Consider the following 18,392-nt stretch of genomic DNA (forward strand, 5'->3'; position numbering starts at 1 on the left):
GGGTGATGCCTGGGAAGGAAATGGAAGTCCCAACATGAGTGCGCTGTTTGCACCTTGCCTGAACCGTGAGCTCCTTGCAGGTAAGGATTGCGTGGTCTGTGTGTGTGCAGAGCCTGGGAGCACGCTGGTGCAGGGCCGAGGGTGCAGGGGCTGGAGTGTGCTGGGGGCGCGCGGGGCGCGGGGCCAGAGTGTGCTGGGGGGCGGCCGGGGGCACGTGGGGCCAGAGTGTGCTGGGGCGCGTGGGGCCGGAGTGTGCTAGGGGCGTGCGGGGCCCGGGGGCCCGGGGGCCGGAGTGTGCTGGGGGGCGGCCGGGGGCGCGGGGGGCCGGAGTGTGCTGGGGGGCAGCCGGGGGCGTGCGGGGCCGGGGTGTGCTGGGGAGTTCTGTGCCAAGGAGCAGGAAGAGAGGGAAATTACTGTTCTTGCGGATGCCCTTTGTGATCCGTGCCTTTTTTGTCGTTAGCCGGGGGACTAACCGGGAGCAGAATGGGCGAGGCCTCGGGCTAAAGCGGGGACATTGCGCTCCTGGCTCTGCTCAGCTGTTCCCCGAGTGGCGCTGGGACGAACAGCCCATCACTGATACACGAGACCTTATTTAAAACACCCCAGTTATGTTTCTGTGTTGATGGATACAGTTGGTTTCCCTTTTGGAATTTTAACTTAGGAACTTATAAAATATATTTGATTTTCAGAGAAAGCACACTTCTTTATGACAGTAGTTTTTGTTTTTTTTTTAAAGCCCAGTTTCCTCTTAGATCCTATTTTAATCTAGATTTTTCAGTTCTGTGGATTTTTGGTCCTCAGGTCATTAGAATTTAGAATTTTTGGAATGAGTCTCCTGTCTGCAGGGAGGGAAGGCCTCTGCTTCTAGATAATACACCTGGGAGTGAACTGCTGTTCGTTGTTGCTTTCTAGAGGAAAGAGGTTCTCCGTGTGCAGAATACTCCCCGGGCCACACACCTGCGGTCACACCTGCGATCATCCGTGATTTGCTCAGGCTGCAGGTTGTGCTCAGAATCCCACACAGCTCAGAACTCACAGCACCAGAAATTCACGCCGTGTCTTCAGTAGCACAGTATGTTCGACAACGGGAATAGGACTGAAAAGATACTACCATCCCGTATTTAATAATAACTACTACTTGTGCATTTCAACCCCAGTGTATGTATTTGATGCCCTGATGAAATGAAACGGTCACCCTTAACCTCGAAATCTTTAGGTTGAAGGGGGAAACGGCACTTAGGTGTTTTTGGACCCGAGGCTACAGGCGTAAGGAAAGTGGAGCAGTAACAGGACAGGAATAAACAGATTCTCAAGAAGGTCTGTACGTGTACTTGTCGTGGAAACGGGCCTGGCTTCTCTGTCTTTTTGGGTAATTGCCTCAAAGAACCAAGGAAGAGGCAGCATGCTCTTCCTCTGATGTGGCTCCGAGGGCAGTGGGGTGGCCCTGCAGACACCCATGGGGGACCTCGGGTGCAGCTCTCAAGGGGAGATCCGTTTATCCCAAGAAGGGGTGAACCATTGGCGTTTCCCTGGCGCAGGCATGGTGCTGTGAGTGCAGCCCCCCCGGTGACCTCCCCCGGTCACCAACCAGGCGCACCCCCGCCTGGCTGGTGGTGGCTTGCTGGTGCCCATGGCTTTCACCCCATGTGGCATCTCGTGTGTGCGTGTACGCGTTCCCCAGCTAACAAGGGCACCCGTTACCCATTTCCCTCTTTATAAGGCCCCTCCTAATGACCTCATTTTAACTCCATCCCTTCGTTAAGATCCTGTCTCCAAAATAAGGTCACATCGTAAGGTGCTGGGGATCAAGATTTCAGCATGAGTGTTAGAGGACGCAGCTCCTCCCTGACCTGAGCCCTGATAGCTGCGTGTCCGCCACGCCCCTCCCCCTGCTCCAGCCGAGGGGTTGGCCTCCTTATGTCCGCTTTCCAACAGTCGACAGTCATATATAGGGTGCCCCTGCTTTCCAGAATAACCCCGAAATACTAAACCTCTGTGGCCAGCCAAGCTGAGGGTTTTTCCCCTGTGCCCGCCGCGGCCTGCTGCAGAATTGGCGGTTTGCAGCGGGGAGTGGGCGTTGTTGGCTTCCGTCTGTGCTCTGCCTTTGTCCCCCCACTCCTGCTGATTGTGACCCTGACGGGATGAGCGTTTGAGGGAAGGCTGGGACGTCTGCATGGGGCAGAGGTGCACCTGTGGTTCCTGCTGCAGGGGCCTGTCCCCCCGCCGACCCTCCCTCCACACACCCTGGGCCCCCACTTTCGGCGCTCGGCCTCCCTGCTGGTTGCCGTCGCCCCGTCGTGTGGAACTCTGTCCTGAGGCGGTCGTGGAGGGCCACCCCGTGCGGCGGTCTCCAGTGCAGCCTGATGTGGTTCGTGGGGAACGAGCACCTTGGCCGTCAGCATGAAGTCTTCTCCCAGTTCAGCCGTTTAAACTTCACTGACAGGTGGAGACACACCAGCCCCGGCACCTTGAGAAGAACGCGTCAGGCCGGAGTCCTTTCCAGTCTCTGTGTCCCCTCAAAAGCTCTCGGGGCAGCCGGGCTTGATGTCTGGGCATCTCTGTCCTTCGTGGGCAGAGGTGGGAGCGGACACGTGGCCGCTGACGCTCTCCCGCTACCTGCCCTCTTGGTGCCTTGACAGGCGCATCTTGACTTTTTAGTACTTTTCTTACTGAGATGTAATTGACACATGACATCTCTTGGTCTCAGGGACCCACCGCGCGTCAACATTTGTGAATACTGCGAGGGGACCACAAGGAGTCCAGTAGACAGTGTGGGCCATATTCAGGGACGGTTTTTCTTCCTTGTGATGACAACCTCGAAGATTGACTCTCCGCAGCCTTCAGATGCGTTCACCGCGCCACGTGGTGCATCCTGGTGACTTGCTCTGTACCTGCTGCCGCCCTTCCCTGCCCACCTGCCTCCCTCACCTGCACCTGCACCCCAGGCTGGTGGGCGCGGCCCGGCTGGGGTGCAGGCAGAGTCAGGGCTGGGGCGGGAGGGATGGCGTTGTTTGCAGAGGGGTGCGGACAAGCTGGCACTCAAATCCCAGGCAAGGGCGTCACGTTCGTGGATGTGAGCACTGGCCTCGGGAGCTTCCCTGGATCGCAGTTCACACGTCGACACATCGTGACATGGTTTAATACAGAACTTACCTGCCTGTTTTGTCAATTTGTAGAAATGCTGAGCTGCTTGTTTCTCTAACACATTTGTTGGATTTTCGTATTTGGATAAACCTACTGCAGCTCCCTACTTCTACCCCTGCGACTCTGTCCAGTAGCTCGAGGAACTTCTTCCGGCCAAGAGAGGGGAACGGGCTCACGTGTGCGCACTCACATGTGCCGCGTCCAGAAGCACGTTGTGTTCATTGTTTTGCTCTGCAAAGATCATTCTGAAGATGTACTGGTTCTTTGCTCTATTTCAGTACAGTAGCATTCATGCACTAGTTCAAGGAGGAGTATTTCCCTTCTAAAGTGTATTATCTCTATAGAGAGCACTCAGGTGAGTTCAGGTTTTTATCATTCGTATCCTCTACTTGGAAAAACTATAATTTATTGGTCTGTATAGTACAAAGGTATTCCTTTGGCCTTTTTAAAAAACTAGATAATACTCTGTGGTTGAGACCATACAGTAGGGACCCAAAGTTGAGGAAACGTACAAGGAATTTGAATAGTAAAATCTGATAGGCAAATAATCAGCACTATTAAAATCAGCCTGTACAGTTAAACTGGAAAAAAAAAAAAGTACCAAAAGTCTTTCAAGAAAAAGTCCAAAATTACTGGAAGATGGGGAGTTGGTATAGGAAGCAAGCAGTGTGGGTGCGGGACGGAGCCGCTGGGGCAGGACAGCCCAGGCGTCCGCCCTCCATGCCGGTGCTTGGATGGCCAGAGTGAACCGGGCTGACGTGGGCGGCGGAGGGGACCAGTGAGCCTGCAAGGATGTTGGAGATGCAGAAACAAACGCAGGAATCCACGCGTTCACTTAAAGGGGCAAAGAGAGCATCGACTAGATTCCAGGGACTAAGGCGCCCGTGGCTGGAAAGGGGTGAGGTGGTGACGTTAGGAAGCAGGTACCACATGAAGCAAGCTGGCTTTCGGGCACAGCCTGGCTGATACGTACACACATGGCTAAGCGAGGAGTCTTCTCTTTAGGCTCTTCGGGGAGTCGTGACAGGACTGGTAGCTGCTCCTTTGCACGCAAACCTGCACGTCAGGTTCGTGAACGGAGGCGCTGGGCCAGATGTTGGGAGTTAGGAAGCCTTCACCAGCAGGTGGCGTCCCAGCGCACAGTGGGACGCAGCCTTGACCCTCCCAGAGAAGCGGGGCCCCGGCCCGCGGGGGGGTCAACGCACGCTCGCTCATCCGAAGCTCCGGGGAAGGAGGTGGCACAGAAACTACGCCGTGAAAAACCCTTCCTCCGTCCGTCCGTCTGTCCGCTTGCCAGACACTTGGGGTGGGACGGCGGTGGGAGGTCCCCACAGCGATGGTTAGGACTCGGTCCTTGTCCTGAAGGAACGCGGTTCTCTGGGTTCCTTCCTATCTTCCACAAGTTCCTAGCTTCATGGAAGCGCAGCGGGGATCCCGCAGGGTCGTTTACCGTCTGAGATCCTGGGTGGTTGTAAAAGTGCTGGCGTCGGCCGGCTCAGCATCCCGGGCTGCTGTACCGACCACAAAGGCCACCAAGACTGGGTCCTGATTCCCTGAGCCTCCGCGCCAGTGCTTACGTCTCTCGATCCTCTTGCAGAGAATGTCACCGCTGTGACCTCCAACCACACGAGCCAGCCCACCAGCACCGTGAGACAGCCGACGACCCCACAGTCTTCCGCGTCCAAGCCTGAGACAGTCACGGCCTTGACGTCCACGGCAACACCTCGAATTACAACACCCGCAGCCTCCGCCAACAGGACTAACAGCAGCTCAGTTTCACAGAACACAACCCAGACAACGCCGGCCACGGTGACCAGCACCGCCCACAACAGCTCAGCCACGTCCACTTCTTCATCCGTAACGAGTACGTATCCAAGCCGCCCTGTTTGTGCTGAACACAGGTGTCCCATGCCGCATTCCCATTGTCATTCCGTTCCACAAAAACAGAAATGCGGACGGGCTGTCCTAGTGCATTCATCAGCGGATTGATCCTGCTGCGCTTGTCCCTGTGGAAAATTTGTTTCCGACTTAATGAGGCCGCACGATGACAATGGGGGACGTGTCCTAGCAGGAACTGTCATTATATGGTTTGAAAACGTGTCCTGCCTGGACCTCCAGGTCCCTGGGTACACGGCAGAACTAGGCAGCATCAGCCCCCGGGTTCCTAAACCCCAATTGCGGTTAACGTGGTTCTCATTCCTGCCATCGAGCTCTTCACGTGGCCTCGGGCAAGCACTGTGGACAGCCAGCACTGTTCACGCTTTGCATTAGTCTCAAATAAAACGCCTGGGAGACCACGAATTCAGAACCTAAACATTGACCCTTCCATGTATTCAGAGGTCAGCTCGTGATTACATTTATCAGCACAAGCAGCAGGCTTTATGGTTTCCACTCCGGTTTCCTTACTATAGTTTATGTTCTGAAATCAACTGTAATGTCTCAAGGGTTTTTGATGTGATAAAAGTCAAAACAGTTGAAGTCCCCAATTTATTCAAAAGGAGAATTTTCAGTTAGAACCATTCAGACTGGATCCAGCGGCAGGATCACTGCCGTGGTGCCCAGGCCTGTGGTGAAGGCATCAACTCTTACGAGAACCAATAAGGAAACGGATTCCCCACATGGTGCTGCCTTGGGGACTGTGGTCGAAGGTCGGGGTCCAGCAGCACAAAGACCCTCAGATGCTAGGGTGGCAACCCTAGGGAGGCAGCTGGGGGGGGCACATGGGGAGAAGACCTGCACGTGGGGTGGGGTGGGGGAGAAGTGCTAGATCAGCTGGGGGGACCCAGAACCCAGCCGTCACCCAAAGCAAAGGAGGCTTTAGGCTTGCTTAGAAATTCAGAGTGGCAGCTTATTATAATAATGTTGTTTTTAAAAGCAACTAAAGCCAATTTTTTGTTTTCTTCTAGTCACACCAACTATTAATTCTAAAGGAAATCCAGGATCAAAATTTGATATTGGCAGCTTTCTCGGTGGTATTGTGTTAACACTGGGAGTTCTGTCGATTCTTTACATCGGATGCAGAACGTACTATTCGAGAAGAGGCATTCGGTATAGAACCATGTGAGTTTTGACTGGCCAGAACTTGTTATTTCTGTATTTCCTTAAATACCACCACGAAATGCCACAACAGGGCCCCAGGTGTAGGAATCACATTCCCATTAACCCTGTGCCCAAAGCAGATCGTTCATTACTTAAACACAAATGGATGCACATGCCTATGAAAATGCTGTATTTACTCACATTGTCCCTTTTCACTCAGGCCTCTAAGCGTAAGAAACACCCGTTCAGGCCTCAGCAGGTGTGGCCAGTTCGCCTGGTGCTTGCCCACAGCACGGAGGTGTATCCTTGCTAGAAACATGGTTTTAAATTCTAATGCAGTCTCGTTTTCTCTGATAACTCGTTATAAATGAGTTAACAGAGGTCATCATCTTACCAACAAGGCCCCCTCGGGGGACCACATGCGCCCCTTCCACGGGCCTGTAGGTCTTGGAGGGCTCATCTCCTAGCTTCTGTTTCTGAGTCCTTTTTGGGCTGACTGTTACTGGAGTACAAGAGCCAATTCATTGTTTTGACTGTTAACATAGCAAAGACTCCCCAGAATGACTAGTCTCCAGAGGACACACACGTGTGTTCCACACGAACTTTACACGTCAGGCGGATCTGGAACTGATTTAACAAAGTGAAACAGCTTACTTTACTACAGAATTCTCGAAGGCTTGGAGATGTTGGTGCTCGTTATTAGTTTCCAGGAGGGAACAGAACATGAAAGTATTTCTCAAATTTATCGAACTAAAAAACACCAGGTTTTAACAAACTCACTTTCAAAGAGCATCAAGGTGTTTTGCCAGCATATTTGGAAACATTCTTTAGATCAACCCACTAAGGAAACAGACTAGAGTTAACTTGTTAGGTATCCCTCTATGTTTCTAGAAGTATTTATCGTGTTTTTGGTGAATGAAGGTACATTTTGATCAGTGAATTCAATGCCACTTTTTTCATAGTATCAATGTTTATTGATGTAAATGAGGCTATAAAATAGTGAAGCAGGTAAGCTGTGTTTTCATTTTAAGTTGCCGTGACTACACAGCATGTCATTTTAACTTCTGTGAGCTCACGGCCGCGGCCTGCTGCCTGGGGGCAGCAGACTCACCCCACCCGGAGTCTTCCACAGGCACAGAGAAGATCCCGTACTAAGTCTACACGTTGTTTTGACTTTTCCCCACGTTAACCTGTCTGAAGTTAGGACGTATGCTACAGTCTGGGGGGTGAAAAAGCATTGTGTTGTAGTTTATTCGGCCGTTTTTCCTAGTGCATTTAAAAGCCAGGAGTTGCTTCGATGTCAGGAAGTTCTTATGCGGTGCAGTATTTTGTTTGTCCCATGAAAGAAACTGAGGCCTTGCCTATCTAGGAGTGAGCACTAACCCGTTATCGGCTGGGCCAGCAGAGTGCAGCGTTCACAGATGGGCTTGGTGCTCAGTGTGGATGCAGGAGGGGACCGTCCCACGCTGCCTTAGCTTCTGGTCCTCGGTGAAATGGGACGACGGAGTGATGGAGTTGATTACGTGAGATACAGGTGGAGTCTACTGCACCTAACAGAGTAAATGTTCAAGGAATCGTGCGTGCTGGGGTGGGTGATTTAGAAGATATTATGCTGAGCGAAATAAGTCAAAGACATGTATCATATGACCTCACTGATGTGAGGAATTCTTAATCTCAGGAAACAAACTGAGGGTTGCTGGAGTGGTGAGGGGTGGGAGGGATGGGGTGGCTGGGTGATAGACATTGGGGAGGGTATGTGCTATGGTGAGCGCTGTGAATTGTGCAAGACTGAATCACACACCTGTACCTCTGAAACAAATAATGTATTATATGTTTAAAAAAAAAGTAGGAAGGGCAAAATAAAGGGGGGGGGGGGGGGCGGAGGAGGAGATGAACCATGAGAGACAATGGACTCTGAGAAACGAGGGTTCTGGGGAAGGGGGGTATGGGTTAGCCTAGTGATGGGTATTAAAGAGGGCACGTACTGAATAGAGCACTGGATGTTACACAAACATTGAATCATGGAACACATCAAAAACTAATGATGTATGGTGATTGACATAATAAAATTTAAATTCTAGAGCAGAGGTCTGAGTGTAAATCTGCTTGAATCCCTAGCCGTACAAAGTTTACATAAAGGACAATGTTGATCCTAGAGCTTTAAGTTACTCATTTAAAAATTAGATAAAACGTTTTGATGCAAACACAAAACAAAGTAATTTTAACTTCTGATCTATTACAGTGATGAACATGATGCCATCATTTAAGGAAATCCAAGGACCCATGGAAAGAAGATTGATAACAACCCTATCAATTAATTTTAGTTATTCTTGAATACACAGGCCATGTACTATAGAAACATGTAGATTCCTGTTACTAAAGGTAAAAAGGGTTTGGTTTGGGTTTTTTAAATGAGTATTTGAAGCATATAGTTAATGTTAAGACAAGTCCACCCCTTCTGTGTGGCGCTGGTCACATGGGAGAGTAACTGGAAGACCTCATCCCTGAAGGGCGCCGTGCCCTCTGCACCCACAGATGCGGGCCTTGGGCTTGTCGTACAGCTTAGTACCGGGTTTAGAAACAAGATGCACTGCCCTCAGCCCCCGCTCAGAACTGTATAGGGCTCGGCCCTGCAAGAGAGCCTGTGTTCTCGTTACAGCCTCTTTTGAGCTTTCAATGGCAATGCAGCTAAAAGTATTTTTGCCTCTGTGTAATTTCAGTAACCTGCAATGTTGAACAAAGTTTTAAAGATGAAGTTAGGTTTTTTGCTACTGCAAGACTACTGGAAATTGCTTTATTTCATATGCAACAGTTAATTTTATGTTTAGGGAATATTTGTAAGAGGTGTAGAGCTTCTTTCAGTAGCTAGGATCCTGTACGACGCAGAGTCAGCCTCCCTACCTTACGCCCCCTCTGCAATTTCCAGACAACCTGCAGGGCTCGGTCCCTCAGCCCAGGGAGGACGGCCTCCACCTGCAGGGGGACAATGCTGCATTTTTATACTAAAGAAATCTTTGTATTGGGATTAATTCTCAAGTTTTTAAAACAAACTTTTAGGACTCTTCAGGCCCCTTGTCTCCCGTGGAGGGGACTCGGCTGTTTTACGGTAACAGCACAGTGTTCGAGGGACACCCATGTCCGTCAACGTTGGTCTGAGGGTTCGGCTTATAGTTTATATCACAGCAGCCAAAACTCAGGGTCAAGTTTGGCAAAAAAAAAAAAAAGTATTTAGTCCTACTAAATGACCAGCCAATATAGAAACACTGTATTAGATGTCCTAATGACACCGCTACATCGAATAGGATTTAAATGTAACTTGTGATCAGCTTTTTGTTTTCAGAGAATGCCAAGAATTTTTATATAAAAGCATCATTTCTACTCACTGTGCACTAGGGCCCACTGAGGTGAGGCACACGGTGGGCCCCCAGTTTGCAGAGAGGTGGGCTGCTTAGTAACCTACAACACACCTGCCTGGTCTCGAACTGCTTTTATGTCTTTGCAAAATATACTTACAAGTATATGCTTCTATCTTATGGTCGGGGCCTTTAAACCGAACTTATTCCATCTCTTACTGGCTTGATGCCCGTCAGAACCTTGGAGCCAGGCCTGTTTCTGCAGCACGTGGAAGAAATGCCATTAAACCCCTTTCTAGCTGCCTGTGCTTTGGGTCTAAAAACTGCCTTCTCTGTCTGGAAGCGGGGGCACGAACCACTGCTCCCCCAGGGCGCACATTTCCTAAGCCTGTAATTCATGTCCTAATTATGTTTACTTCAGCAGATACTCACTTCTGTTTGCGTTCCTTGAGAATGTAATTTACTTGAAGATCTCTCAGAATCCAATCAAGGACTTTAGATAATCCAAAACATGAGTATTTCCCATACAGATAAATGAGAATGGGCAATTTATTAGTAAGAATTTTGTATTTTTCAGGAGAAACAAAGCAAATTCCTTTTCTCTTTTTATTATAATGACCAGCTTTTGGTATTTCATTGTTACTGAGATCTATTTTTAGAATAAAATTTTGTTCTCCATCTAAGAGTTTTGTATGTGTGGTTTTGCTTCATTTCCTAAAGCCCCAACTGAAGAGGCATATTTTAGGGGTGAAGTGTGGCTGGCTGGACCTGCAGTATCACCTAGAAACTTGGTAGAAGCAGAAATTCGTCAGCACCACCCCAGACCTCCTGAATCCATGTTCCAACACTCCTACCTGGTGATTTTCCGGAACAGCAACGTTTGACAAGCCCTGCTCAGGATGCTCAGTTCATGCTGCTTTATTCTGTTGGGTAGAATTATAAAATCGGGTACATTCATGTTAGAAATACACACCAGCTACAAATACCCCAACAGTGCACAGACCTGCACAGCAAGACAGAGGCTGTCCCCCGCTGTGGCCTCGACCACTGGGGACCCGAGACCGAAGCAGGGGGCTTACAACAGGCAGCACTTGGTCTGGAGGGGGCAGAGACACATCCCACCTGCAGAAGCGGGGGAGCGCTGTCCCCACCCAAGACCTGCTGCAGCTCTGCCCCGTTCCGGTCCTCGGAAGAACCTCACCAGCCCTGGAGCCTGGTCTATCCCTGCCCAGCAGGGGGGCTGAGCCACGGTGTGGCCACCACAGCCCGACCACAGCTGAGAAGAGCTCTACCAAGACCGAATCCACAAGAAGTAGAAACTCTCAACAGACCAGTCAGGAGTAAGGAGACTGAATCACTAATCAAAAATCTCCCCATAAAGAAAAGCCCAGGACCAGATGACTTCACTGGTAAATTTAACCAAAGAATTAATGCTAATCCTTCCCAAATTCTTCCCAAAAACAGAGGGAACACTCCCAAATTCTTTAGAAGTGCTCTCTATGCCTAACGGGCTTGAACTAATGACATCATGAGATCAGAAGTCACAGGGTCACAGGCCCTACTGACTGAGGCAGCCAGGGCCCCCACCTGCCCGAAACTCATTAAGCCAGCATCACCCTAATACCAAAGCCAGAAAAGGACAAACCAGAAAACTTGAAGGCAAATCCCTCGTGAATATAAATGCAAGCATTTTTTTTACCCAACAGAATTCAGCCATTGACAGGATCACTCATCCCTGGGATGCAGGGATGGGCAGACATGCACAAACAGATCCGTGTGACACACGGCACTAACAGACTGCAATCACACGGTTTTGGTTCTTCTAGACACAGAAAAACATCTGACAAAATTCAACATCTGTTCATGATAAAACCTTAGATATGGAAGGAATACCCTTCCATACAGTGAAGTCCCCCGTAGGACAGGCCTCCAGCGGTCCTCAGAGTCGTACATCAGGGTCAGGAGGGAGGCGGGGTAACCACAACTCCACACAACACGAGAAATCCTAGCCACAACAGTCTTTATTTGCACACGACAAATTTTCATAATTTTCATTTTGTGTTTTCATAAACACAAAATCTTAGAGACTCCACCAAAACCTGTTAGAGCTAATGGATATACTCAGTAAAGCTGCAGGGTACAAAAACCAACATTCCAAGAGCAGCAGTATTTCTATGTACTGATAACAAAGTATCTGAAAAATAAAGACGATCCCATTTACAACACCATCAAAAACAAAATACTTAGGATTAAATGTAATCAAAGAACTGAAAGATCTCTACCCTGAAAACCACCAAATATTGGTGAAAGACATTGAAGATACAAGTTAAGTGGAAAGGCACCCCGTGGGATGGTACAGTTTATACTAACGAAGCCCATAATTTGTAGTCCTCTGAAACCTGGGGCCCATCCTACCTTTCCAACCTTGTTTCCCATTATTCACCTTTGTTTTCCAAAAATGCTTCATGCATTTGTCTTTCTTCATAGTTCTTCCTCTGCCTGGAAAATACTTCCTAATATCTCTGTTCTCCAACTCAGCGTACTCTAATCCTATTTAATCCTCAATCCCCAGTTGTAGACACATAGATCAATGGACAAGAACAGAGAGCCCAGAAATGGACCCTCAACTCTAGGGTCAACTAATCTTCAACAAAGCAGGAAAGAATATCCAATGGAAAAAAGACAGTCTCTTCAACAAATGGTGTTGGGAAAATTGGACAGCCACGTGCAGAAGAATGAAACTGGACCATTTCCTTACACCACACACAAAAATAGACTCAAAATGGATGAAAGACCTCAATGTGAGACAGGAATCCATCAAAATCCTAAAGAACACAGGCAGCAACCTCTTCAACCTCAGCCGCAGCAACTTCCTAGAAACATCGTCAAAGGCAAGGGAAGCAAGGGCAAAAATGAACTATTGGGACTTCATCAAGATAAAAAGCTTCTGGGCGCCTGGGTGGCTCAGTCGGTTGAGCGACTGCCTTCGGCTCAGGTCATGATCCCAGGGTCCTGGGATCGAGCCCTGCATCGGGCTCCCTGCTCTGCGGGAAGCCTGCTTCTCCCTCTCCCACTCCCCCTGCTTGTGTTCCCTCTCTTGCTGTCTCTCTCTGTCAAATAAATAAATTAAATCTTAAAAAAAAAAAAAAGGTAAAAAGCTTCTGCACAGCAAAGGAACAGTCAACAAAGCCAAAAGACAACCGACAGAATGGGAGAAGATTATTTGCAAATGACGTATCAGATAAAGAGCTAGTATCCAAAATCTATAAAGAACTTATCAAACTCAACACCCAAAGAACAAATGATCCAATCAAGAAATGGGCAGAAGATGGGCGCCTGGGTGGCTCAGTTGGTTAAGCGACTGCCTTCGGCTCAGGTCATGATCCTGGAGTCCCGGGATCGAGTCCCGCATCTGGCTCCCTGCTCGGTAGGGAGTCTGCTTCTCCCTCTGACCCTCCCCCCTCTCATGCTCTCTCTCACTCTCTCTCAAATAAATAAAATCTTAAAAAAAAAAAAAAAAAAAGAAATGGGCAGAAGACACGAACATTTTTCCAAAGAAGACATCCAAGTGGCCAACAGACACATGAAAAAGTGCTCAATATCACTCAGCATCAGGGAAACCCAAATCAAAACCTCAATGAGATACCACCTCACACCAGTCAGAATGGCTAAAATTAACAAGTCAGGAAACGACAGATGTTGGCGGGGATGCGGAGAAAGGGGGACCCCCCTACACTGTTGGTGGGAATGCAAGCTGGTGCAGTCACTCTGGAAAACAGTGCAGAGGTTCCTCAAAAATTTTAAAAATAGAACTACCCTGGGTTCCAGCAATTGCACTATTAAATGTTTACACAAAGGATACAAAAATGCTGATTCAAAGGGGCACATGGACCCCAATGCTTATTGCATTATCAATAGCTAAATTATGGAAACAGCCCAAGTGTCCATCGACTGATGGATAAAGATGTGGTATATATACAATAGAATATTAGCCATAATAAAGAATGAAATCTTGCCACTGGCAACAATATGGATGGAACTGGAGTGTATTATGCTAAGTGAAGTAAGTCAGCTGGAGAAAGACAAGTATCATATGATTTCACTCATATGTGGAATTTAGGAAACAAAACAAATGAGCAAAGGGAAAAAAAAAAAAAAGAAACTGAGAGGCAAACCAAGAAACAGACTCCAAGAACACACTCATGGTGACCAGAGGGGAGGTGGGCGGGCGTGGGGGGAACAGGTGATGGGGATGAAGGAGTGCACCTGTCGTGATGAGCACCAGATGATGTATGGAAGTGTTGAATCACTAAATTCTACTCCTGAAACTAATACTACATTGTATGTTAACTATGAATTAAAAACAAAATAACTACTTGATTACTACTTTCACTAACATTATTTGAAAAAGTCTCCATAGCACTTACCTGAACTTCTCTTATGTTTGGATTAAAGTCGACTTCGCAGAGCCTCGGTATCCCGTCTGTACACAGTTGCAGCAACATAATTTGTAAGACCTCTCCTGCTCTCACACTGCTTACTCTTCTGCCCCTGTTCCCTTCCAAACCCTGCACTCATCCCCACACCTGCCCTCATGCGTTTTCACCTTCAGTGTCTGTAAAACGTACCCCAATTACTCCACATTATGCTAGAATATGAATTACTCTAGCAATCACAATAGCCTCAAAATGGAAAAGCTTCCTCAAGAGATAGTGAATTCTGGTGGGAACACAATTGTGCGTGTAATCATGTGAAGTGTTGTAGAGATTATATACCCGATGAGGACAGAAAAATCCTTAGTTTCCTTGTAACCTTGAAATTGCTATCATGATTTCTGTTTTTACAGAAAAATCATTGGGTATTTACCTACTGACTTAGAAATAAAGACCTTCGAGGCCTAGTCTAGAGACAAAGTAGCTGAAACACTTGTATGCACACACACGTATGTATACACACGCACACGTACAATGCATAAAACTGTAAATTAACGTAAATTAACGGGGATTCTCACTGGGGAGATTCCAAGTCCTTGTGGGGAGCAACTGAGGATTTCAACATTTTACTTTATATGCTGATCCTGATCGCGTCTTTCTCAAGTGTCTACTCCAATTCTATCTGGCCTTCAAAACACAACAACAGCCTCACCACTGGGAGGGATGCAACGCTAGGGCTGCGTTTACGCTTGCGGATGGGCCACCGCCCCTGCCGTTAGCAGAGCCCGCTGAGAGAACAGCTCCCAGGTGTGGACCCACGTTCAATCCCCCTTCACCTTGTGACCAACAGGAGGGGCAGAACCTGACCCTCAGAGAAAAGCTGAGGAGCAGAGCGATAAAGGGCTGGCCAAAGCTGCCTTAGAGGAAACCCCGGCTCTTCTCCCCTTACACACTGGGCCGCGCCGCCACATGGCCGACAAGGTGTGACCGGAACTGCGAGGATTAAAAGCTCCAAGGACTCACAGCCTGAAACCTGTCTGGACACCATTATCACCGGAAAGATCACAGGATCTAGCAAAAATATCAATTGCTGTCATGGTCTTCCCATATCTGCTCAGCTAATCACACGTATCCCAACACAGCAACTAGACAGTATAGTCCACTCTGCGTTTGTGGGCCCATAGATAACACCTGTTTGACCCACGTTCAGGACTAATAAGGGACGCAAGTAGTCAACACAGGGAGATGAAAATGTCACCGTCGTTCCTGATAAAGACTTTGGACGACCACAGAGGTGGGAGCTTCCGAACACCAAATCCCAGAAGGAAGCCTTTATCATCAGTGACTGAAAATACTGAAAACCCAAGCACGTCTCAGAAGAACCAACCCCAGGCGCCCTGGCTCCCAGAGACAGAACAGGAAGACAGGGCTCAACTACCCAAGTCTCCCCCCAAAAGCACCAAGACTCTGGACAGCTGCCCCAAGAGAACTTCTGTAATGGAAGAAACACCACGGAGAAGAACACCTGTCCCCCCAGCCCAGTTCTTCCAGGATTAATCTGTGAAGAGCAGGACTGGCCATTACCATTCATGGGATCTGCGGCATCTGAGGGCCCCAGACCCTGTGGGGGCTCTGACAACTCTCACTCATGTGCGGACCCAGCAGCGCGATCTCGGCTGATGGCCGGCCATGGTCCGTGCTGGGGGTCACATGCACCAGGGGCCACGGCCATCCCTGCCTGGACTCCGTAAAAACACAGACACTGCCCCCCGAGCAGCAGAGGATGAAGACGTGGTCCAAGGCTTTCATCACACCTGACCCTCAAGCGCCCGTCACTTTCATATTACGGGACGGCAAGGGAGGCACTTCTAAGTCCGAACGAGGGTTACGGAAAAGCAGCTGCGTGACCAGCCAGCTGAACGGCAATGCATGGGCACTTAAAAGCCAGACAAAAATACTGGCACACGTAAGTGGCCGTCAATTTCTCAAGGTGACTGTGAGCAAAACCGACCGTCGGTGTAGCTGAGAAAAATCCAATTTTTAAGCTAACATTAACATTCTACAAAACTTGAGAGCCTCCTGATCCTTAGACTTGCCCTGATGATACCAATGGGGAGAGTCACAGGTGTGATTTTTTGATAATGAGCAATAAAATGTATCAGCTGCACAATTCAGTAAAGGCGTATTTTCCAAATGACTAATGCATCATGGGTTAAAGAACCAGACAAAGTGCAAGACTCACCAAAGAATCTTAATGCATTTAACCCTTAACACAGGTTTGATCGTCACTGGTCTACTTAGAATGTGGATTTTTTTTTTTTCAACGATTATATAAATGTACACTATCAATACAGTATTGTAAATGTATTTTCCTTATAGTTTAATTAAAACTTTCTTTGCTCTAGTATGCTTTATGAATACAGCACATAATATACAGAACATATAAAATATGTATTAATCAACTGTTTATCAGTAAGGCTCCAGTCAACAGTAGACTATTAGTAGTTAAGTTTGGGGGGAGTCAGTAATTATACACAGATCTTCACCTGTGTTGGGGGACTGGTGCCCCTAACCCTCGTGTTGTTCAAAGGGCCAACCGTGTAAGAGAAAACAGTAAGATCACTTAACAGTTAAAGGATCAGTGGTTGCTAGGGGTTAGTGGGGAGGAAGGGATGAACAGAAGGGACAGAATTTTAGGGCAGTGAAACTCTTCTGTATATTACAATCTCACAACCCTGAGACCATGACCTGAGCCGAAATCAAGAGTTGGACACTTAACTAACTGAGCCACCCAGGTGTTCCAGGAACTCTGTACTTTATGTTCAATTTTGCTGTGAACCTAAAATAGCTCTTAAAGAATGTATAAACTAGTAAGTTTTTAAAATTTAATTTAAATTTTTTAAGACCACTGACATGATTTTAGACTCCACACTCCAAACACCTTTCAAAAGTTTCAGTGTAACATCAAAAAGAATATCCAATTACCTGAAAAATTCGCCTTTTCTAAATACATACTTCTGAGAAGCTGAATTTTCTTCATATACTGAAACCAAAGCCAACATATTACAAAAGATTAGATGCAGAAGCAGATATAAGAATCCAGCTGTCTTCTATTAAGCCAGACATCAGAGCTTTGCTAAAATGTGTATCAATGCCATTCTTCTAAATTTTCTACATCATCATTTTTCTTGAGAAGGACTATATTAACATGTACTGTGCATTGCTTTTTTAAAAGGAATGTTTCATTTTTAAATGAGTTCTTAAGTATTTTAAAAACCTGCTGTAATTTCTACCTTGGTAAGTAAGTATCGGTACATACAACCCATGTGAATACAAGCTCTTTGGGGTCCTCAGGAATATTTAGGGCTGTAAAGGAACTCAGACCAAGACGTTTAAGAGTTGCTACTATGCATTAGTAGGTTTCTTCCATATAGAAGAACGCTTCTAGGAAACAATGTCCATCTTGTCTGCTGAGTTGACAGCCAGTTGTCCTCTGACTTACGGGATGGGGGTCAACAAGTAAAGGGCCTGGGCGGCTGGTGTGGACAGCAGAGCGCCCTGCTCAGCTCCAGGACTTGGTTCTCTTTAGAGAGAGTGTGGGGAACCCCAGGGCAGAAGCAAGAGACCTAACAAATGACTGACTTACATAATTCCCCCCATTTATATTAAGAAGGTAAAGAAGTAAGAGCCATATATTATTTTCAAATGTAAGTAAAAAAAAAAAACCTGAAGGTGTAGTTGAACAAGAGATGAAATTTTAAGAAGTATTTCGGACTCCCTTTCATCTCGACCACACACAGCTGACCTGTCAATCACTTCCCTTCATGCAGCCCAAAGTCGGCCCGTAACTTCACACTCCCAACAAAACTCGGCTATAGCCTCCTACTGACCAGAAGCCTTACCAGCAACAGTTAACACGATTTTATGTATTCTACACTGTATTGCTAAAATAACACCCTTTCTTTTTTTTGGTATTTCTAAACTACACAGTTTGTGAGTTTTTTCAGATCGCAAATCTCAAAAAATTGTCCAATATATTTACTTTAAAAATGCGCCTACAGTCGCCCCACAGTTCAACACACCTGTGTTTGTTCGAGGTTCAACCATACTATTCATAGACCGCCAGCTAGCTCTCCAGCAACATGCATCAGGTCACTGAGCCTAAATCTGCACATTTACAAAACAAGGTAACACGCATCCAAGGGATGCAATAAATACACCTTAAGGAGCAGCTGACATTCGCCTACTGGTTCAACACCATGAATACCTGTTACGACAGATTCTCATCATGAGGAGCATAAGACAGACTAAAACCCACTCTCTGATTTAGGCAGAGAGGATTCAGCAAGGGGATAAAATATTATGTCACCGTTTACTTCTATTCCATGCAGTATTTTCACTGAATGCAAAAAAACACGTTAGT

General features: G+C 47.5%; 1 protein-coding gene across 1 annotated transcript in view; it reads left to right on the forward strand.

Moving 5' to 3' along the window:
• The window catches only part of TMEM123 (transmembrane protein 123), a 58,290-nt gene extending 48,071 nt beyond the window's left edge, over positions 1-10,219 (forward strand). Inside the window, exons 3-5 of the mRNA XM_021696334.2 lie at positions 4,742-5,008; positions 6,051-6,204; positions 8,426-10,219. Of these exons, the coding sequence (XP_021552009.1) occupies positions 4,742-5,008; positions 6,051-6,204; positions 8,426-8,450 (446 nt within the window). The 3' untranslated portion in view covers positions 8,451-10,219. The remainder of the gene's footprint in view (positions 1-4,741; positions 5,009-6,050; positions 6,205-8,425) is intronic.
• Positions 10,220-18,392: the final 8,173 nt, after the last annotated feature.

The sequence above is a fragment of the Neomonachus schauinslandi genome, chromosome 11 (genome assembly GCF_002201575.2).
Source record: "Neomonachus schauinslandi chromosome 11, ASM220157v2, whole genome shotgun sequence".
Taxonomy (NCBI): Eukaryota; Metazoa; Chordata; class Mammalia; order Carnivora; family Phocidae; genus Neomonachus; species Neomonachus schauinslandi.